Raw genomic sequence first — 23,392 nt, forward strand, 5'->3', positions numbered from 1 at the left:
ATACTGGACTTGCTGAAATCAATAGTGAACCTGCTATTGATTTTAATGGGTGCAAACTCAGGTTTGGGTCAAGCTGTCTTATGTGTGTGTGATTAGGGAAGGGAAAGAGAAATGGAAAGGAAACTACGGCCACGTTCGCTGCTTCTCTCTGGTTTTTTGGTTTTTTTTTTTTGTTTTTTTTTTTTACGAGCAGTTGGTGGCTAATAAGCACGCACAAGCAGATGACGGCTTCCACCTGTGGGAAACTGGCCTCTGTGTCAGGGCCTGCCTTGCTCTGGGGTGTCTGCGGCCGGCGGTTGGGCAGGCATTGCTGCCATCCTGTGGAGAGCCGGGCCGATGGATGGCTGCGGGGCCGTGGGGTGCCCGGGGCAGGCCCCACGGCGGTGGTGGGACAGGCCCCCATGGTGGTGGGGCATGGTTCTGGACCAGGCATGGTCCAGAGATGAACCATGAGATGACCTCGCATGGTTCTGGACCAGGGCCGTGGGGTGTTACCCTGGCCACCTCCAGGACTTTAAGAGCCAGTTGGCATTGCACTGGTCCAGCTGGAGCAGGAATCGTGCCTGTGCTGTGTAAAATAGCTGGATGGGAGAGCCACTGGGGCAAGCTGTCGTCCTCTGCTACTCGTTCAGTGCTCAGATCCAACAGGGACTGCTCACCTGGACACGCGGTAGATGGATGTTTCTTTTCAAGGGCGCTCTCCATACTGAAATCACAGCCCCAGCCTCGCTTTTAATTCCATTTTTATTCCGTAAAAGTTTAATATTTTGCTAAAAGATAGTATAAAAAAAAATATTCAACCCAACAGTGTGATTGGAGTAAAGCGATATGCAGACAGCTAAAAAGATGGCTAGAGAGCAGGAAAAAGCAGGACGTCTAATCACTGAAGGACAGTTATAAACGGCAATACAATTAATATCTATATTAAACTAGCAGTGCAAAGATACAAACTGGAAGCAGCTTTACATTAAAAATACAGCTTTTTAAATACAGAAATAGCACCAATTTACAAAAGACAATCAGAAATGTAAACGTGGCAGGTAGATTCAAGTATAAGTTATACGCTCACCCTCCTCAGCAACTGTCTTGGGACAGAAAGGTTTCACAAACCCTGCAGAACATCCTGGGTACGCAATTCACCTCAGTGCAAATACAAATTCTGCTCTTCCAAAGATACTTTGCTGATGAGTTGTTCCTAGTTTATTTTACTTCTTAGCTTTCATTCAGCGAAGGCAAAGACAGGAAAGGTAAACTCATTCCCCCTTGACAACCAACCCTTTCCCCTCACCGGTCTAGTTCAGCAGCTCAGGTACTGCAAGTAGCATTGATCCCTTTGCTGCCCGACTGCTTCAGTGGTCCCACTCCTATTTTAGTGAGAATTTTGTATTGACAAAAACAAGACAGCATATCAACCCCCTTCTTCTGCCAGGCCCAAATCTGCTTTTGCAACCACGACCCATCAAACAGCTTTGATTGTGAGGGAGTCATTTCTCATTTCCAGACCTGCTGTATTTACGGAAACTCAAAACTGGAAGCAGAAATTGAAAACTGAAGATCCATTTTCAGTCCCTGCATTTTCAAGTATAGTTAGGTTAGTTACGGCACAGAATAACATTACTGACAAAAAAAGGCATTTTTTTTGATGATGCTTCAACTGGAGCGAAGAGCCAGTATTAGCTCTAATCTTCCTCTCTGCTTCCAGCTGCCATTTCACTAAAAGGCTGCACCATATTAGAGGGGAAGAGAAAAGACAAGGTTTGGAGAATCGACATCCACCATGTCATCCTGAACCCTAGCAGCCTGTTTCTAGCCCCAACAGCAACAAATGCATGCTAGCAAAAGTGCAGGGGCAGCACCGTGCCAATTACACATTGCTTTTCAAAGTGAAATTAATTTAAGAGGGCATATAAGAAGAAATAATTCAGAAGCAAAAACTGTAAACTTTCACAACTGTAGTGTAATTTAAAAAAAAAAAACAAACCAAACAACAAACCCTTAAAATTTAGCAGTCTGAAGATTCCTCTTTACCACCCCTGAAATTTCCTATGATAATTCTACTATAGATTTTCTTTCAATGAGGGCTAACCAGCCCTCCTTAAAAGGCTGTCACTGGTCTGTTCTAAGATAAGGCCACATTACTCAAACTCCCAGCTTCACTAAAATTCTTTCTTAAATTCCATTTTCATAATACATTTCATTATAAAAATAAAAAACCTCATCAAATCCCCAACCCCCAAACAAGTCCTAGCCTCCCTTGACCAACAAAGTAGCACATCCGACAGTGTATCTACCCTTGGAAAACCAGTACCAGTACCAATGAGAGAAAAGCTGGTAATGCTGGCCTTATGTTTGCTAAAAATCCAGAGTAACATGATGTCAACAGCAACACTTTCTGTCTTTTAAACAGGAAAGGGCACAAATTTAACTGCAGATTGCTACATGAGTGAAAACATACCCAAGCAGAAGAGCATTATCTCTTAAAATTATGTCCTATGTTATTAATAGCACCATCCATTATTTGAGGACTTTGAATGTTAACTGTTATACTTTTCTTCCTCTTTATCTTCTCCTAAGGAATACGGATAATTTTTTTCCACTTCCAAAATTTATGGCTCCTGCTCTTTTCAGCTTCTTTTTATGGTTTAGATAGATACGCACCAAAAGATAAGATCTCCCTTGTCTTCCAAGTACACTCAAATGCACTATTAACTAGTTACAAAATTCCCATAAGTGAAGAGTTAGGCACTTAAGTACATACCCCTGAAGTAGACTTAAGGAAACGTCTAAGTAGGCACTTAAGCAGACTCAGGTTAGACTGAATCTAATCATGTGGTTAATAACTTACCAGTGTTCCTTGGTCATAAAGTCTAGACTACATATTTAAACGGGAGATGAAATCTTAGCACAGCCCTCTCAGTGGCTTGTCACTCTCAAATTACTTTGTCAAACTTATTTAAGGAATCAGGTTTTGTATTCTTTACATCTAACTTGTACATTTTGCTCAGAGTAAAAGAAAAAAAAACCAAGGACTAATACAGTTCATTAACACAATCATAAAAATGTTAACATTCACAGTTATTTTGGTCTTAATATTTTTCATATGTATACATTCAATCATATTGTGTTATTTATTATTAGGTTTTTCTAACCACAAGTGCTGGGCAAATTGTACAACAACCGACATTCAAGTAGTCCTACCCTGAGAAAATCTGTTATTCTGAAGCTGCAAAAAAACTTTTTTGCACTAAATGCCACTCCAATGTACAAAATAAATAGCAAGAGGCTGCATTGTGGAGGCAGGATTTGACAGACTGGAACCAAGGAAGTTTATCAATTTCACCACAGATTTACTCAGGGTAATTAGAGTACATGCAAAAATAACACTTGCCCCAGGTAAGTGCTACACATCTCACTTAAAACCATGAATAAAGAACTCCTGGGGACTTCAAGGAAATCTGTTCGCATCTCCTCACAGCAATAAAGAGTTTTCCAAATTAAAACCCCAAATGCAATTTGATGCCCACAAGGCCGTGTGAAGCACAACATCTGAATTCAAATCAGTACTGAAGGAACAATTCAGTAAAAGGTTTTCAGTACCAAGAATGATTTGTGAAGAAGGTGATTAACAGAACCGGTGGGTAAATAGATAGCGGGGAAGCATGCCAAAAGGGATGATGTTTTAACGCGCTCTTCTTGCCAGATAAGAGCTTGTTCTCTTGTAATCGATACAGGGTCCTAGGACAATCTGCCCACCCTTTGCAATGACTGGAGTTAGTCAGGGCTGGTACTAGAGATTTCCAGTCTCCTCTGCACAGAGCTGACATTTCTGGTCTGGTTGCCTTCATTTTTCTTCCATGCAACAGGGTCTCCAAGACTTCCGGGAGTTTTGAAAAATGCCTCATGACGTGCAGGACGAATGCTCTTGGGAGTGAGGGGAGTTGATGAAGGCTATTTGTGAAACAAAACCAAAGTGATTCAGTAGGGTTTTCTCAAAGCTTACATGCAAGCATGCAAACAGAAGACAGCTTGTAGACATTAAGCCCTGTACCCTGCTACTACAGGGAACCATGTCACACAACCTTTCAGAAGCTCCACATGAAAAGCTACAGGCCTTGCCCCTGCCTTTTGTTCTGGAACTGTCTGCCAGTACATCATCGCTGGAAGCTGAAAGCCTCTATCTCATTTCCAACTAAAATGTATTCCTGACTAGTTCATACTCATTCATTCTTATGCCAGCCTTGTCCTTTAGCTTAAATGGCTCTTTCCCTTCCTTGATTTTTTACTCACTTTTGTTATTTGTTAGCATCAAAACAGATCTAAAATCAGTCTCCTAAACTCTGGCCACTTCTGTTTTAAGTGCCACTCTACTGTAACCTCTAATGCTAGTATCCGTAATCAGACTGGCTGCCACCCAGTCTCTATTACAGCCTTTTTCTAAAGCTCGAACAAGATAAACATAAAGTAACATTCATAAAACTTCCAAAAGTTCAATCTATTTGTCACTGCATTAGACAATAGGAAAAGAAATCACAGATTTAAGAATGTAAGCTAAAGTAGTGCCAGAATGTCACTGCTAATAGTTGTAAAGACCCAGGTAACACGGCGTGACTGTTTTACGTCACTCATTGTACTTCAGATAAATGAGTCCTTCTTCACTTTTGAATTTCTCATTTTTTTTACTCAAAAAGTCTGTTTCTATGGTAGATTTTAAAAAATATTTTTATAAAAAAGATCAACAAAACCCACAAGAATCGTTGTTTTCCCCCAGTTCTGATGCTGCTATTATGTTTCCATGATTTAGTGAAGAGAGCTCAGAACGGGTGTGAGGAGGTAACACAGGACACTACTAGCTGAGAAGTGTTGCAGCCAGCTGATTCTGAATTACGACAAACAATCCTCATGTCCACCCTAAGTGTTTCTGTAGCCATTGCCTAACACAAAATGATAGTGTCAAATGGGGAAAAAATACTGACTCAGATTTCTGAGGGAAAAGAACCTGTAACTTCTTTTTTTCCTCTAATCCTGTAAGATTTTTAAAGATTAAGATTTTTATGATTTTAAAATTCCTGTAAGATTTTTAAAACTCAGTTCACTGTTCAGGGCTAGCCATGCTATGCTAGGCTATGTCTTTAACACTGTCCCAAGTGTTGCCACCACTACAGTGGGACACGCAAACTCAGTGGAAGACATCAGCTGTCAGCGTGCCAACTTACCACTCTGACACACCGACACCAGCCTGCAGCGCAAGCTGCCTTCAGTCCCAGTGACCTGGCACTGCTGTTTCATCGTCACTCAACCACCTTTCACTCTTACCTGCTGCAGCTTCAGAAGGGTCACCGGATGCCCCATACACACGGGGGAGTCCAGTTTAACAGCACCGCAAGACCTTGCAAGCACGGGACTCAGGTGCAGAGCGGGGTGAGCTGGTTGCTGGGGATCCACTAAAGGCGCGGGTGAGACCTTGGGGGTAACCACTGCCGTGGTGCCTATGAAAACAGGCGTTGTTGATGCCAGGCCAGACATACTGAAATTCATGGAGGTGGCAGCTGAGAAGGAGCCATCAGGAACTGGAGAAAGAGGACTGGTGATTGTGGGAGAACAGACGAGAGGGAAGGAAGCCAAGGCTGCTGACGGCACCATGACACAGGGGATGCTCAGAGAAGGTAACTGGCTCGCAGCCAGGCTGATAGCACCAGGGGCTTGGTTTGCAGAGAACAGGAAATTAAAACTGCTTAATCCTAAACCAAAGAGAGAAAAAGCAAGGCATTAATACAGTTGACAAATTGGAATTAAGCTATTATAACTTCATCTAGAACAGGAAAGAGGGATGACAACAAAGAAAGAGACAGGCTGCCCAGGAAGAAAACTGTGAAAAAAGAAGAAAAAAGAAGGAAGAAAACTGTCACAAATGTGTGACTCCTCTGTCAAGCTTCCTTTCCTTATCTTCCTCCATCTCCCCCCCTACTGCCTGTTCACTATATCTGCATCCATTTACTTTGTTCATATTAAGTACCAGCCACACACCTTGCTGTTTTCTGCTTCCAACTTCAGTTACAAGCAACATCTTCGCTAAACAAACTCTTTTTTCACTAACAGGAATCATATCCTCTGCTATATGAAAATGTATACATTGCTTTTAATAAGGGGGGGAGAAAATGCCCACAAAGATATACCCCAAAGGTGCTAATTTTCTTGAGAATGGCTGAAATACTGTTTTGAAACAGAAGCTAATCCAGTTGCCAGTTTGTCTGACCTTGCAAACCGACAGGATCAACATTTTCAAACTGAGCATCTCCATCCTATAAATGAAATCCCATAGACCCCACTCTGTGCCACAAGTGAATCAAATACTAAAGCAGTAGTCATGGAAATCTGCCACACGTATCCTGTTTCCACAAAACACGCTTCCACTCCACACAAACACAGGCATGAAAAACGGTGGACACTAAATCCTCTTGTAGTATTTTCAGTTACTTCCTCCCCATCCCTACTGTGTCCTACGAGCAGGCCTGGCTACATTCCCAGTGCCTCAGCTTTTGTGGGGTTATCCCAATGATGCACATGAAAAGACAATACAAATTTCGTAGATGACTAAATTCACCCACTCAGGGGGATGCTGTTGCACTATTCTGGCGCCTTACTGCCAAACCTAGACTTCCAGCTCCTCCGAGTTTTGAATGCTGGATAGGTGCCTTTTTTGCTGCACATAATTCAAGCGTGCAAACCCCACATTTTTAATCTCTATTAATATTTGGGTACCTCAGAAAAATGCCTGTATTTTCACAGAAGCAACAGTTCATCTGGAGTCAAGAGAATTCAGAGCTATTAAACTACTACAGAGAACTGCTGACAGTTTTTGTGCCAAATATAGACTTATTCACCTATCTGTAGGTCTCCCTATTTGGACAGCTCAGTGAACAGATGCAGAATTTTGAGTGCCTCTAGATCTCATGGTTGTCCTTACCAGCAGTAGGCTGAACATAAAGATACTGTGGTAGGAAAGGTTGATTGGCATTTTCTTTAGAGATGTGCTCTTTTCCTGGAGGGGTTTCACCAGGGTCTTTATTCTGAGACCATTTTTCTTGCTCCTGAGAATCTAAAGGCTTAGTAGGCTCCCTGTCTGCAGCCTCTGGAGCAGCAGGACTTGCGAGGTCAAGATGAAAAGCTTCTAGATGTTCAGCAGATGTACAGCCACTTCCTGGGGTAGATTCTGCCTTGGGTGACTCAAAAGGCTTCTAAGCAAAAACAAAAGAGGAAATTATGAGTCCAAACTGAAATAACACAGTACAATGTCTCTCATGCACTTCCCTCAGCTACAGAGTAAAAAGGGCACCTGTGCAAAGGGGCAGCACAAACCTCATTAGCAAGTCACCAAGGTAAAAATTTTGTTTGGGGGTTTGAAGAGCAATATTAGTGATGCCTAAGCCCTGTACTGTAGTTCACTTTCAGTACTTGGGAGACACTAGATAAGAAATACCTGAGCTTGGGGATTCGTTTCTCTTTAATGATAAGGAAAAACAGCTGTTTCAAATGGCTTATATTCAAACACTGATACGACCTTGAGCCTGACCCCCATTTTCAGTAGTTAAGAAAACTGTGAGATAGATGCACTTCACCTTCACCATCGTCTCCTCTTTAACCAGCCTGCTGTGGGCAAAACACTGGGCATGAGAGAGAAGGACTCAGGCTGGAGAGTAAGGGGAAAGTACAAATCACATTTGCTGTAGCTCAGTGGAGTAAGCAATGCTGCTATGATCTGGGAAAGCCCAGGCTAACAGGGGAAGATGAGGAGTAACAGTCACATTGATTTCTTCCCCTCTGGCAGGCTGTTTTGTTGAAGACAATGATCAGGACACTGATTACAAAGTGCAGCTGACCATCACTTCACTATGCAAAGCAATCACAGTCCATTTTCCCCTGCTAGTGTGAAAACATCTCCCAGTTAATGCCTATACTTCCTGGCACAGCACCCTTACAATTTTATTAACATGTGGGAGGCAGCATTTATATCTGTAACAAGAGTGGCGTAGTGAATTTTTACTTCTGAAAACACTGTCTTGGGCAAAAGTCTTTCCTAGCTAACAGGAAGCCTAAGTGATAAAGAAATTCACTTCTTTACCTTGGGTACTGCAAGTGAGAGGGGCACAGCACTCTGTTCCATGGTCTGCTTTTTAGCAGCTGGCTCTTCATCATCTACAGGTGCAGAGGGCGATACGCACTTGTGGGAGCTGCGTTTCTGGCAGGCAGCTGAAGGTACAGCAGCCTGAGCTTCTGCCCTCCTGTTTCCCACATCTCCTGTGGTGGGCAGGGTCTCCCTCAAGTTATTTTCCTGAAGACCGCCACACAACATAAAAAGGGATGAAGACGGGAAGCACAGGAAGGGTTGGTTGGGGAGCAGGGCAGGTTTTCCATTTTCTGTTTTGGAGGCTACTGGTGTGGAAGGATGTAGAGCTTGGCTGCTGATGCCATTTGGCAGCGAGAGGCTTGGCACATCTGCCTGAACCACAGGGAAAACTGCCTGAGGCAAAGGGTTAACACAAAAATCAGAGTCCCCAGGAACTGGAAGAAGGGAGAGAGGTGAGGTTATGCTTGGGTTCCTTGCTGAATTTAATACCGTTTCTGTGGCACAGGCTTTATTCCTAAAAAAAAAAAAAAGGTAATGAAAAGAGGAAAAACATTTAGTCCAAAATTAAACACCTATTTTATCCTTAAAAGCAAATAGGTACATTGTTGGACATAAATGTGGAAAAATCTGCCCCCCCCAATCACTACTTTTACACAGTTTACAAGGAGGCTCACTTTTTATTATTTCTAATTACACAGAAGCAGACTTATCAGTTTTTCGGCAGAACAATAATGCTTTCAGTTGCACTTGACTAAGGTCAATCATTCACAAATGAATTCAAATTCGGATAGGTGTAGAGAAGACCCACTGGTATGACAGAGAGGATCTTCCATGGAATCATGATTCGCTCAGCCTGCCTAGACAACAGGTCACAGGAGGCAGGGATGACCCATATAAACATACATGAGATGAAGGACTACTGAAGCTAAAGGACAACAGTGGTACAAGTTCAGGTGGGTATAAATTGGCCATAAAAAAAAAAGCCACACTGAGACATATCAGCATTAAAATAGTAATAACAAGACTCTCTGGCAATTTTCTATCTTGGTCCCATGAGTGGAATCTAGCCTTGAACTAAACATGACAAGCACAAAGCTGAAACTGGACAGGAGTTAAGACCAACCTACCTAGTATCCTCCTCTATTTTCTGCCTGCAGACAGCTGCTAGATTTATCATTTTGGAGCAATATTCATCTGAATTCTCAATACAGGCTGAAAGAACAAAGGCACATTCAATTAATAACAGGCAGATTTACCAAGCATATTTTGATACTGGCCATATAAAATAATTGATATAATTTTTCTATCCTGGCACATTTTTATAACATTCACTAATCACCTAGAGCCAGAACCTGCAAGACACTCAGAACTCTCAGTCCCACTGGAGAGGTGCTCGACATCATCATTTCCTATAACAGGGAACTGTGAAAAGCCCTGTAATTGCTTTATCTGTTTTAACAGCTATCCATTAGATTGTTACAGTAAACTCCACTATATTAGGAACCATAAAATAAAGCAAGCTTTTGTGGCTAAAGAATCTTTATCTGTACCAAATTTTAACAGAAGAAACTGTAGTATACTTGCAGTTAGTGGAGAACAGAAACATTTACCAGGAAACAAACTGCAGATTCAAGGCAGTATGGCCCAGATTCATCTCATCTAACTTCAGGCACTTGACTGGAGGGTCCAAAACAGAAGTCTCATCACATGGACAGTACAAATATAGGCACCTCCCAAGGGTAATTCACATATTTAATTAGGCTGATTCACCCAATCAAGTGCCTTAAATTGGTGGGCCCACATTTGGGCAGATCCAGTGGGATACAAAAGAACATACTTCCTTAGTAGTTACCTTGCCTCTCTTGACGTGGGCTGTTGGGCTCAGAACTGACCTTCCTTCTGGTCCCTTCACAAGGCTGTGCGCCGTTAAATGAAGTGTGACGTGTAAACCTTTGCTTTCCAGCAGCACAGATCTGATATGGGGCACAGGGTCCTCTCTGTGTCCCTGGCAGAGGATCAGATGTTGGGCTATGCCCTCTCAGCTCATCTGTAGGAACACAATTTTGTACAACAGTCCTTCAGGAACACAGCTCATCATTTAGGCTTCTGCCATGTTACTGAACTTGCTTTACCAAGGGCAAGTCCTGCCTGACCAACCTAGTGGCTTTCTACGATGGAGTTACCACATCAGTGGACAAGAGAAAAGCAATGGATGTCATCTATCTGGACTTCTGTAAAGCCTTTGACTTGGTCCCCCACAACATCCTTCTCTCTAAATTGGAGAGATATGGATTTGATGGGTGGACTGTTCAGCGGATGAGGAATTGGTTGGATGGTCACATCCAGAGGGCAGCAGTCAACGGCTCAATGTCCAGATGGAGATCAGTGACGAGTGGTGTCCCTCAGGGGTCCGTACTGGGACCAGTGATGTTCAATATTTTCATCAATGACATTGACAGCGAGATCGAGTGCACCCTCAGCAAGTTTGCAGAAGACACCAAGCTGAGTGGTGCAGCTGACACGTGAGAAGGGTGGGATGCCATCCAGAGGGACCTGGACAAGCTGGAGAAGTGGGCCTGTGTGTACCTCATGAGGTTCAACAAGGCCAACTGCAGGGTCCTACACCTGGGTGGGGGTGATCCTTGATTTCAATACAGGCTGGGAGATGCTGTGATCGAGAGCAGCCCAGCGGAAAAGGACTTGGGGGTACTGATGGATGAAAAGCTGGACATGAGCCAACAATGTGTGCTCGCAGCCCAGAAGGCCAACCTGGGCTGCATCAAAAGAAGCATGGCCAGCAGGTCGAGGGAGGTGATTCTGCCCCTCTACTCTGCTCTGGTGAGACCCCACCTGGAGGACTGCATCCAGCTCTGGAGCCCTCAGCACAAGGAGGACATGGAGCTCTTGGAGCAGGTCCAGAGGAGGGCCACAGAAATGATCTGAGGGCTGGAGCACCTCTCCTCACCACCACGAGGACAGGCTGAGAGAGCTGGGGTTGTTCAGCCTGGAGAAGAGAAGGCTGCGGGGAGACCTTATAGCAGCCTTCCAGTACTTAAAGGGGGCCTATAGGAAAGACGGGGACAGACTTTTTAGCAAGGCCTGTTGTGACAGGACAAGGAGCAATGGTTTTAAACTAAGGGAGGGCAGATTTAGACTGGATTTAAGAAAGAAATTTTTTACAATGAGGGTGGTGAGGCACTGGAGCAGGTTGCCCAGAGAGGTAGTGGAGGCCCCATCCCTGGAACCATTCAAGGTCAGGTTGGATGGGGCTCTGAGCAACCTGCTCTAGTTAAAGATGTCCCTGCTCTTGCAGGGGCGTTGGACTAGATGACCTGTAAAGATCCTTTCCAATCCAAAGCATTCTATGATTCTATGAACTTGGCCGTAAGAGAAGAGTTAACCTCTATACCATCCCAAATCCCACAACTGTGAAGCAGACCTAAGCTTGGTAAGCACCAATAGAGAAGATAAGGGCTTCACTCCTTTCCATTCCATTGCAGCTGCAGAAGCAGCTACACCCTAGTAAGCGCACCCAGGAGGAGAAAGGGTACTAACACGGCATTAACACTATCCTTCACTTTTACTTGGTCCTGGCACTGGCCTGACCCAAATACATTAGCAAAAAGCTTTCCTTTGCTCTGGTTTCTAGCCAAGAATCACCAGCTTAGAGAGATGCTCTGGCCCACCACCTCCTTCTTTGCAGACAAACTTTTTTTTGAGGGGACACGTGCAAGAAACAGCCCTGCTCTACCTTGGTAAGTCCCCCTTACAAAGACAGTAATTCACTGTCTAGTTCTGACAGAATTACTGAGATTTTGCAACCCAGAAAAGCTGTGCACCCAGATTTGGAGATGTAGGCATTATCTGCCATTGCTCTACAATTCATATGGTCATTCATACAGGTATGTAAGTCAGTGTAAAAATACTGGCAAGACACAGTATCCTTCAACATCCCTCCACAGCTCCAGCCCTTGAGTGTAAAGTCTAACAAGGGCAAATGTTGGGCTGGCTAGCAGTTAATAATTGCAGGGTGGACAATGAATGCCGAGCCATTCTTTACACATGGAATACAGCCTATTACCACTTGGGAAGGGATTGTCAAAACAAAAAGAAAGGACACGCGAGCTACACAAGTTACCGGTCTTTCCAGGGAATTCCACAGGCCCAATCCACTTGAAGGCTGGTTTGCGTCCTCGTTCCTCTGTGACATGAACTTTCTTGATCAACCCTAGGCTGGTGAGAACATTGGCGATATCGTACAGCCTTCGTACCTTTGCTAACAAGAAAGGGCAGAAATAGTCAAGAGTCACATTTACAATGCATATGGTACATACTTACATGGTAAATCCCAGAATATCACCACAGCTTTCATAGATGAGGTGGGTAAAATCAAATTGGAATGGACTTAAGCCACCTCCTATGAAGCCTGCCATGCCATCTCCCACCTGCTTGTCACTGCTTCTTCATATCTTAGCTGCTCAGGTTTAAGCTCACCTACCTCGTTCTGATGGAAATGGGTGAGCGAGTGATTACATCATCAGCTTGCCCAGAAGATGCAGCTGCCTCCATATGGGGTAAAGACAAGCACTTGGGGGCAAGAGGCATATGAGTGCACAGCTGATCACAAGAGGACACATATTTATCATCTTAAAAATGAAACACTCTTAGAAAAATATCTGTGACTCCAATAAATAACATGTTTGAGCTGAATATGATACCCACAGGTTGTCCAGCTAAACTTCTCGCATCCCTCCCATTATTTGGGGTAGAATTTTAAGACTGAAGTGCAAGTACTTTATTTTAAAAGTACTTTAAAGACTTAAAATAAAAGTCTTTATTTGAGAAGATTTATTTACAAATGCTGAATTTTTCCATGTTGTCCAAGGGATCTAAGTACTAATCCCCACTAACTGAAAAGCAAACTATGCCATCCAGCTGTGAAAGATTTCTGGGGTGGAAAGGAGAAGTAACACATTTCTGCAGAGAAGAAAATGGATTCCATTAGATTATACAACATGTTTCATTTCAATAAGTTCTGAAACATCATTCAGAATGGTACAGGGGGCAGGGTTAAAGTATGAAAAAAAAATTCAAACAAAAAAAGATTTTTCTTCATTCTGAAGCTAAAACTTGGGAGAGAATTGTCAAATTGACTCTCCCCCACCCCAAGCTCTGTTTTCACAAACTGGCATTTGCAATTAAAAAAAAACCAAACCATACTTCAGCAAAAGATTCCCGACCTTCTCTTGCTGCTACCTACTGGTGTCAGTCCAAACATGCCCCCATTTTCTTTACTCACTGAGTGATTTGTCTCTCAACAGCCAGCTTACTTTTAAATTTGCTGTGATCCACTGTATCCTGTGTTTCTTCTATCAGTATCTTTGCTGCGATGTCCAGAGTGACTATCTTGGTCTTGGAGACAAGGAACAGCATGACAAACTTTTGGCTCATAATCCGCAACGACTTGTCCTTTCTGCTGTTTGCAGATGCTGTGTTACAAATAATACCCAGGCTTCTTAGCATATGTTATCCATCACAGCCAGAAAACTAGCAAGTAGGTTTCTCACACACAAAAGGGGTAAAGTATTTCCTTGTTGGGAAGCAGAAATCTTTTGAAAGGCAGCAAATAACTGAGTAATGCAAACAGAAGTCTCTCTTCAAAAGGCAGTAAAAATTAAATCTTGCAGAAGTAACTTTTAGAAAGTCAGATTCCAAAGCTGATTCTATGTTAGGTTACGCAGTTTTGCACCACTATAATTTTGTGACTCCAATGGACTTTGTAACTTTAAACACTATATATTATATGGGCAGCATGCAAACAGTGGACGAATGGAAGATGGCACCTTCTGTCAGGATAAAGCATTTACTGTCAGGTACGGGTGGGGAAAGAAGAACTGGAGTGCCTGGCAGAAGCTCCTGCCAGTCTGTAGGACAGAGGACAAAATATGTCCTGAGACCTGTGCTAGGGACAGGGTAGAAGGAAGAATTTTGTCAACTCTGCGGTGAATTCAGCACCTTTTTGCAAAGAATAATTTTTTATTATTTAATTTAAAAGCAAAACAAGGGAAAAAGTCACATAATAAACTGGAGAAAGAGGCTTGTGTCTGTGTATCACACACACACATTAGTTATCTTACCAGAGGTGCAATCTGGTTCTGAAAAGTCCAGTAATGGTCTGTCTTGAGAATCTGGAATAGTTTCCTTTTTCCGTTCTCCAAATTTGTACTCCAAGTCCTGCTCCTTGTGCTGGAAGAAGGTCATTAGCTCTCCATACTGCAGCTCTCCTGCTTCCTGAAGCGTTTTCAGAGTCTGACTTAGGTTGTGGCGGCCATGCCAACAGTACTGGTTCTTGGCCACACGGCTGACCAAGTGCAATGACTCCAGGACATTCACTATATCATAAATTCGTCTCCGCTCAACTCCTGTTTGGGGGTGGGGGATGGGATGGGATAAAGAAGACATAGATGCTCATCTAGTTTTAAGGTGCTCTTCAGCAGAAGCGGAACAGAGAACAGGCTGTTCTCTAATACTGAGTGTTCACAACACATTTTTCACTGTTCACTTGGACACATTACATTAGATCCATCCAAATTTGCATAATTAAGTATTATTTAATTTAAGTCATGACTTTAAGTCATATTATGCAAATATGACTTATGTATGGCAAGCCCCATAGTATGATGTTCTTAGTCTATTTTGTTAACTGCTGGCCCAGCCATGGCTTCAGCTTAAAGCATCTACACTGTGTTTAGAAGAACTGATTGCAGTCTGCCCAGCCCCACTCCCTCAGACCTATCCAGACTGCCCTAAGGTTTTCAGAGCATTTTGGTGCTTCTTGTCAGAGAGCTTCAGAGCTCAGAGACAGACCTGTACACAAGTCTGTGTGTAACAGAGGGCGGGAAAGGGTCTGAGCCTGACACCAACACAGACTAGATATAAAAGCCCACTCCTACAGGAACCAGTAGGAGTGTGGTCCTCCACTTGCATTTCCAATGGCATAATTACTTGCTAAGCACATACCAAGCATCAGAGGCTTCACATGGTGCAAAGCAGTGAATAATGAGACCCACTGTTCCCAAATGCAGCAGAAACCAGTCCTTGGTGCTGGCTGGGTCTGCACCAATGGGAAATCTATGAAATATGTCCAACTTGGGCTCAGCTCGATTGATGTGAGCAAGGTTGGGGACTGAATATGAACAGGCCAGTGGCTCTGCTCACTGTCCCGAGTACTCATGTCTAGTGCTGTTTGAAGCATGGCTGTTATATATAACACAGTGCACTATACGCTGGTGGCATCATCTGCACCAGAAATCCCATAACGGTTAACATCAGCTGAGCAGAACAAGTGCTAGCCAAGGGGAAAGGTTTTGAAAGACTTCCTTGGGGAAGGCAAAGCCTTGATGCATCTGTTTACCCATCTGGAGAATATGGATAATACTTACCAGCCTCAAACGGATATTAGGATAAACAATTCATGAGTATTTCCAAGTGTGTGGAGATCTTGGAGTGAAATATACTTTGGAAAAACAAGAGAGCTACACATACCCTGGTGTCTGTCAGGCACCAGCAGCATAGCCCCATTTGTGGTCTTTCCATAGGTCTTCAGTGAACAAAGAAATACACATTTGTAGCAAAAGCTGTATTACAACTGTCATTTGTTACACAGAGAGCAGCAAGATGAGCAGTGAATAATTTTGTGGTCCCTGAAGCAAGTGGATACAGGCAAGCAAGGAGGTAAAAACCAAAGGGAGAAGAACAAACCCTTCGGGGAGGTAAAATCCCCAACAGTAAGTTTTAAAACAAAGTTGCTAGTATTTAGGAAAGCAACGTAACACCACTCCCAACACAGAACAGAGCACTAGTCATGTTCAGCTGTACAAGGTTGGAGCACAAGCATCTCATGCAAACACAGAAAGGAGTAACTGCAAGATCTAAAAAACCAATTTGTTTAAAAAGTAATTTAACTATTTACTTCATCTGAATTCTCTCCTATTTCCACTTCCCATTTCCAAGGCAAATAAATGAGTATTTCAAGGACTTACTTAGCAGAATCACAGAGATTCTGTTCCCTTTCTTCCCAAAACAGACACATTTCATTTTTGCTACCTCTTTTCTGTTAAATACCCGAGTTCTAAATGTAGATACAATATTTATTTAGTTTAAGTCCAATTTTGTAAAGCCCTTCCTAGCTAAGAGACAACCTCTCCAAGGACCTGTATCTTTTTGTTATTGGTGGGACCTGGCTGAGTCCTCTCTCCCAAGTTTTATTACTTCTCTCAGATATTTCATTAATCTTTTAACTAAGACCAAACCTAACAGCAGACCCAGCAAACAGGCTACTTGATACCTTTTTGCCACCTCAATACAACACATTTTCTCATTCCACTCTTGCAGGTTGCCAACCTCCCCTGACAAGACAATATTTAAAGCTAAGATAACTTCAGTGAATCATGAGATCTTGAAAGATATGATGTCAGGCATGTTACTGAAGTCAGGCAATAAACCCAGCTGATTTCCTGTATCTACTAGTTTGCAGTTGTTTCCCTAAATGTTCCATTTTGACAAAATTTGTTGTTTATAAGTCCTCCTTCAGAGGGTTTGTAACTCATAACTCCTTCAGTCTTCAGCAAATTGAAGATTTAAGAAAGCAAGAGAGTTGGTAAACAGCTGGAGGATAGATCTGTCTAGTAAAAAGTACTGTCAGAAAGCAGATTTCAGAATGGTAGCGTTATCAAGCAGTAAAGACACTTAGGAACATAAGGTATTTCCAGTTCTTGATTAGTATGATTAGAAGCGCATCCAGACCCAGCGAAAGGCAGACCTTGAATGTACTCTGTAAGAAGGATGATCTTTTGAAGGCCCTCCTGTCGGGTTACCCCAGGTGGTCAGTTACCCCATTTTTGCAGGTATACATACCGAGAATTGAAGCCACTTCATCCAAAGAAATAGTAGTTTTTTCTGTTGACAATGGATAACTTGGATAGCGAGCTAGAAACTTTTGGCACAAGAGTCCTAAGCTTTTCTGTTTTCTGCTGGGTCTCTGTTTTTCAAATTCATCAACCGTGCTGTCGTCTACCATATCATACTGTTAAAAAATAAATGTTAACCCTTTAGTGCAGAGCTTTAGAAGCAAGGCATAGCCAAGCGAGGCATATTTCAGATGTTAGCAATATTTAAGCTTGGACTTTCTAATAAGGAAAAAAACATGGACTCCTTGCAAGCGCAGAGCACTTGGGTGACACACTTTTGCTTGCAAGCTCTTTTTAATTCATCACACAAATTATCTACAGAAAAACTCTTTATCTGTGAGATCATAAAATAATGGTTATGCATAAGGAAACAAAACAGTAAGAGCAAACACCCAAGACTAGCAGATGGTAAGATCCTACTTGGAAGGAGTATTTGTTTTTGAGAAGAGGAGGAATATTCCCTCAAACGTCTCTGGATCTAATAAACCAGAAGATGTACAAGCCATCAAAGAGTTCAAGAGATTTTACTGCCCTTTACAGTGCCTCTATAACTTTAAGAAACCAGGGGTTGGGGGGCCATGATGCTAAGAGACTATAAAAGGCACCACACAGTCTCTGAAACTTAAACTCAGTCAAGCTGTTAGTGTAAGTGAACTCTGTAGGATGGCCTGAATATAGTCTTTCTGTCCCTGCAGGGAAAAAACCCCCAACAAAACTGTGATGGCAAGAATGTATGAAGCGGTATGTTTATTTATTACAAAATGAGAATGATGGAGCATTTTTCTGCACTGGTAACTTTGGGGTTTTGCTTCTGTGTCAAAAAAAGGATAAAAAAAATAATCTTGCCCTCTAGCAAAGAATGGTGAGAGTGGTGTGAGCTGTTGAAACCCAAATTTCCTTGCTTCTGAGATCTTAACTGTCCTTTGCTGGTTATGACTAAGTGACCTTGTGGCAGGGTGTTGCTCTGATTGAATTATTTGCGTTTTATATGGTATGGAAATAGCAGTATTCTTACAGTAACACTTTTACATCTTTTGTAAGTTAACTTTCTGTGTGGAGGAAATTATTAAGTGTAAGTTTTACTAACTAGAAAATATTTGAATCCTTTATAGTAGCCACCCCAAAAATGCTATATGATCTTAGCAGGCTTGGAGTGGTAATGAACTAACCTTTAACATTGACTGTTTTTTACTTACTGGAAACTATGTTAGGAATTACCTTTAGAGAACTGTTTGTTCCTTTATGACTACCTAAACTGGAGAATTTTCTAGACTACTGTCACCGTGGATGCTGTAACATCTACACACTTGTAGAGTGATCTGTATCTATGAAATGATGTTTCTCAGTAGGAGGACCCCAGAACTATCTTCCTCTCACTGAAATCACCAAGGAAGATATTCTACAAGAAATAATCCAGGAGAAGGAAAGCAGTAGTTGGAACAAAAAAAGTCTGAAGGAAGAAAACTGTAATGACGCTTATTACGACCTGACGTCATCCTCTCCATGGATGGACTTCCTAAAGTGAAGACAGGGATCAGCCCCAACATTGCCTGAGTCCTGACAAGTAAAAATCTTCCAAACACTTGACCAGGCTGTCTGATGACTAGTTTGGGGGCTGGGGTGGAAAGGGGGAGAAAGGTTTTTAACTGACCACTCGGTGCGGCTGTCGTGGACAAGGTATAAGATTACAAAAGGATGTTGAAAAATATGCCCTCACCATTGTCAAATTGCTTTTGAAAATGTTGCCTGTCTGTTTAAAATGATCTGGCAATTTTCTTTCTAATGCGGTTCAGAAAACAGCATCAGAAGTACTTAAGATGGGAAAAATGACACATTCAAGCTATACTTCCTTCATTGTCCTTTTAAGTAACAGTCAGGCTCTCGAGGGGTGTCAGGTCAGTTACTAGTAAGACAGTTACTTTTAGTCTTTGAAGTCCTACTGCTCAGCTAGTGCTGCGTAGGCAACTGTCCTTGGGAACGTTTTACAATTCTGCAGTTTTCCATAGGGAGCAAAGGACCGGTTGGAAGAAAACTGAGGCACAACTTAAGGAAGGTCTGAGTCCTAACTGAACATAAGGTAATCGTGTTCTGAGTCTCACCTGTAAGGAGTCAGGTGTGTCACTCTGCTCACTGTTTTCTATGGGTCTGAAGAGCTCTTTCTTCTTTTCCCTGTCCCTCATGTCAGGGCTAGCAGCACTAACAAGCATCTTCAGGTTAGCAGTGGGGGTCCAGGGATCAGGCTGAGGTCTGTCAACGAGCTTAACAGGTGTAATTGGATTTCTTTCTGGGGTGCAGCCTTTTTGCTTTGATAAATCAACTGGTTCATTCTTAATGGGAGTCTTTGGGGCCATCCTGGATCGATCAAATATGTTTTCCTATTAAAAACAAAGTTCTTTAGACACAACAGGAAAGAAAACAGTCCAACAATCAATTTCATTGTTCTTACAAAGGTAATTGTAGTGACTCATGCCTTGGCACTCATAGCTATATTTAGCACAGTTCTTCTGCCTTTGTTGGAAGCAGTAAAATATTCTACATGCTACTATATTGGAGGTAGTGTATATGAGATACTGCCCTGAATTACAGAACCTGAGGTCAACCAGTCAAACTTGTGGCCTATCAGGCTTTTAAACTCTGACTGTTATTACAAGACAGCATTGCCCACGAACATAAATCACCAAATCAGATCGGAACTGAAATCATGCATTGGTCACATTACACTTAGCTAGAAAACATGTTGTTCTGCTTGAAAGGTCCCCAGTGAAAAGCCATGCTGGGTATGCAGCTCAGACTGTCCTAAAATGTCAAACTAAAGTGGATGTAACTTCATGTGCAAGCGAAGCAAGCTTTGTATCTGCGCTATCTGCTGCTCAAAACAAAGGAAATCTCCATAACTATTCCTTGACTACAGCTAAGAGACACTAGAAGGAAAAGTCTAATTCATCAGCTGATTTTTATCATTCTTTCAATGAAGCTCAACTCCCTCCAGTCCCTAGCTGCAATCGAACTTTTTTCATATTTCACCTTTGGGTCCAATTTTACCCCTTCCTCTTACTGCAAGAATTATCACTACAGCTCAACTAATTTCAACGGACTGACTGAAAAAGCATCAATGGTATCTGTGAGCCGAGAGATCTGTTTTTGAGCAACAAGAGACACTACTTCACTCTAGCCTGTTAGAGCAAATAGCTCATGAACACTAAAGGAATGAAGTAGACAGGATGCCATACTGGCTTTCTTTGCAGGATATTAAAAATTGAGGTGCAGGTATCCTAACCCTGGCTCAGAGCAGGACTTCCAGAAATGCCCATGCAGAAAGTTGTACTGTTTGTTTTTGCCCAGGGAGATCAGTGTTCTGTTCTTAGATAGTCCAGCTATAACTTAATTCTTCTCAATACCCTACAAACAGGACACTGTGTTTTTTGGAACTCTAGCTAATATTGCTCAGTGGTTTCTAGATTTAGTCCCTTGAAATGATTGTATGCACCTTGAGTGAAGTGAGAGAGAAAGTGAAACAGACAGATTATCACTGGAAAGCTAGCAGAGCTTATAACTTGCTGGAATTGGGAGTGAAGCCTTTGGAACCACAGCAAACTACTTTTAAACTGTAAATCAGGCTTGAAGTTGTTTGCTCTTCAGTCTAGCTGTGGCTTTTTTGGTGTTGGTCTCAAACTGAGCAAGTCTTCTTGCCCAGACTAAGATTACCACTTCATTTTTTTCAAAATGAGTTTTAAAAATTTAACATGACAACTTTGAGGCTGGATATTGTTATTATTTATTTTAATTTGTGCTGCAAGAAGTCCAATTCTGAAATGGAATATAGCCTGAAAGAAAATGTTAAGTTACTATTGGTTCGCTGCAAGAACTTTCCCAAGTTAAGTTTTGCCTTTTATTTGGAGCAATTCAGCTATCACTAGCTGATATAGATATTTAAATAGGTGACTCCAAATACCATCTTATCAGGTACAGTCTAGCTAGAAAGCAAAAAAGTTCTAGTAACAACTGAAGCTGGCTTTTCCTAGGAGCAGTTCTGTAGCATTCAAACTGGAAACTAATTTGGCACATCAAAAGCATTGTGCTCTGAGCACTGATGAAGAACACTTCTGCATACATTCACCTATGAATTACCCGAAAGGATGTAATAAATATATCTCCTTTTACAATTAACAGTTAGCCAGTTGTAGCTTACTACACTGTGATAAATATGGGTCAATTTAGAGGCCATGGTACTTCTTGGAATATATGTTCATATAGTGTTGGCACTCAATATATTCTTGCAATTTCACATTTGGCAGTGAATCAACACTTAATCTGTAATGGAGAAAGTCCACCTTCCCCTCAAGTTCCTGTTCACTATGGCTGGTGCTAATGGAACTGCAGTGAGGGCAGCTGACGCAACCTGCAGTTCCACTACCTCAAATTTTCATGTTTGTGCGAATATCACAATGAAAAAATTAGTGGCACTATATGAGAAGCACACGTCTACTATCAACCTTTCAAATCTGTATTTCCTGAATGTCATAATTGCCTACTAAGGTAAGAAATGCTTTTACCCCCTCTCCCCCTTTTTTTTTTTCAGTAGCTGCAACGCTCTATGAACTCCTAGCTGTATTCCACAAAACTGCAAGGGCAGTTGGTAGAAGTATGAGATTCACCTTGATCCATGCAGAGATGGCTTACAGATACAAGAGGACGGGAAAGGCTGGCTTAATGAACTTAGTATATAAGCAGGAATTGAAACAAATCTGAGGTAATAGGAGCTGAGTCTGACAAGAACTATGTGATCTTTGGAGGACTCGGACTGAGCATGGACAGCAGGTCATGAATCGGGTCTAGTTCAGCAGACATTACTGAGCAAGGTATGCCCGAGGTTAGATATGCTGTCTCCTGGCTGGTGGGGCAGGAGGGGAAAGATGAGCTTGTTCCTTGCTGAGTGCTTAGCCTCTTGGCCTGGGAAGACGACTGTATGGATACAGGCCAGAAGGCAAACATAGTGGACATGTGCACCAGCATGCTCAAACTGCTGCTAAATAATAGGACTATATTATTGCCATGCCATGTCAGAGCTGGTGTTGGTTAGCTTTTGAATGGTGAGTCTGTACAACAGCCCCCTCCACCTTACCCAACGGTAGCCACTGGGACGCTTGAGATCACCTAGTGAGTTTTAGTTATTAAGTGAAAGCTAAAAACTGTTTCCCTGGCAATAATGCCAGAACGTAATCACTTCAGTTACTGACAACGGTTGGCATAACTCATGGTTGTTTTACTGGCTTGTCTTTTTAATGTTAATGGTAGCACCGGACACCCCTATGCTCCAAGTGCGGGCAGGTAAGATACTGCTGTACAGACCAACATGGCAGGGCAGACCAGGTGCGGTGGTCCAATGGGCAGCACCCCAAATACTGTCCGAGGGGGGACACAAGCGGGGGCCACACGCCTGGGCCGACCCATGTCCAAGGCCCGTGGGCCGGGGCTGTGGACCCCTGCACGCACGGGGCCGGGGTGCGAGGCCCCAACTCGCTCCGGCCGGCGGGGCGGCCAAACCCTCTGCAGCCCCGGCCGCACGCCCCCCTCCCCCGGGGCTTCGCGCTGCGCCCGGGCCGGCGCGATGCTCCGCACCGGGAGAGGCGGAGTACCGTGTAAGGGGACCCCGCGGCGCCAGGACGCCCGCCGCCCCCCGCGCCCGCTCACCTTCTGGGCCGCCGCCGCCTCCGCGCGGCCCCGCCGCCCCGTCCGGCCGCTCGCCAGGTCCCGCAGCGCCAGGACCCTCACCTCCATCTGCAAAGCGAGAAGGCGCTCTTAGCCCGGCCCTTAAGAGGAGCCGCTCCCGCCCCGGGGCAGCGCTCCCGTACCCGGCGGGACGCGAGGGGAGCGCAGCAGCTCGGGGCTACGCTCCCGGGGAGGGAGGGGGGGCGGGCGGCCGCCCCGGCCCCGGCGGCGGGAGGCTCCGCGCCCTCACCTCGGCGGCGGGCGGCCCGGCGGGCGGCTGGGGGGCGCGGGGCTCTGCCGCTCCCGCCAGGCGCCCTCAGACATCGCTGTACAATCCGGCCAATCAGGCGCGGCCCGCCGGGGAGCCCCGGCCGAGCGGCCGGCCAATCAGCGCGCGGGCAGGCGGCGCGCGGCAGCGGGGCGCGGGACGGGGCTCCCGCCCGCGCGGGGCCGCTTCGCTCCTTTTCTTCGCGCGGTCGCCGGCGGCCCTCGCCCTCCCCCTCCCCCTCCCGCCGCCGGGCCGCCAGCGCGAGGCGGGCCGTGGCCAGGCGGGAAAGGGCCGCCCGGGGCCAGCGGGGCCGGGCGGGCC

General features: G+C 43.9%; 1 protein-coding gene across 1 annotated transcript; it reads right to left on the minus strand.

Moving 5' to 3' along the window:
- Positions 1 to 736: 736 nt before the first annotated feature.
- Positions 737 to 23,156, minus strand: E2F7 (E2F transcription factor 7). Its single transcript, XM_075495902.1, has 13 exons — positions 23,054 to 23,156; positions 22,786 to 22,872; positions 19,194 to 19,469; positions 17,042 to 17,210; positions 14,263 to 14,547; positions 13,456 to 13,614; positions 12,264 to 12,401; positions 9,978 to 10,172; positions 9,253 to 9,337; positions 8,120 to 8,639; positions 6,965 to 7,235; positions 5,314 to 5,738; positions 737 to 3,948 (listed from the first exon to the last, which is right to left on the minus strand). The coding sequence occupies exons 2-13, from the start codon at positions 22,870 to 22,872 to the stop codon at positions 3,772 to 3,774; spliced, it is 2,787 nt and encodes a 928-aa protein (XP_075352017.1). The 5' UTR covers positions 23,054 to 23,156; the 3' UTR covers positions 737 to 3,771.
- Positions 23,157 to 23,392: the final 236 nt, after the last annotated feature.

The sequence above is a fragment of the Mycteria americana genome, chromosome 1, assembly GCF_035582795.1.
Source record: "Mycteria americana isolate JAX WOST 10 ecotype Jacksonville Zoo and Gardens chromosome 1, USCA_MyAme_1.0, whole genome shotgun sequence".
In the NCBI taxonomy this organism is placed as follows: Eukaryota; Metazoa; Chordata; class Aves; order Ciconiiformes; family Ciconiidae; genus Mycteria; species Mycteria americana.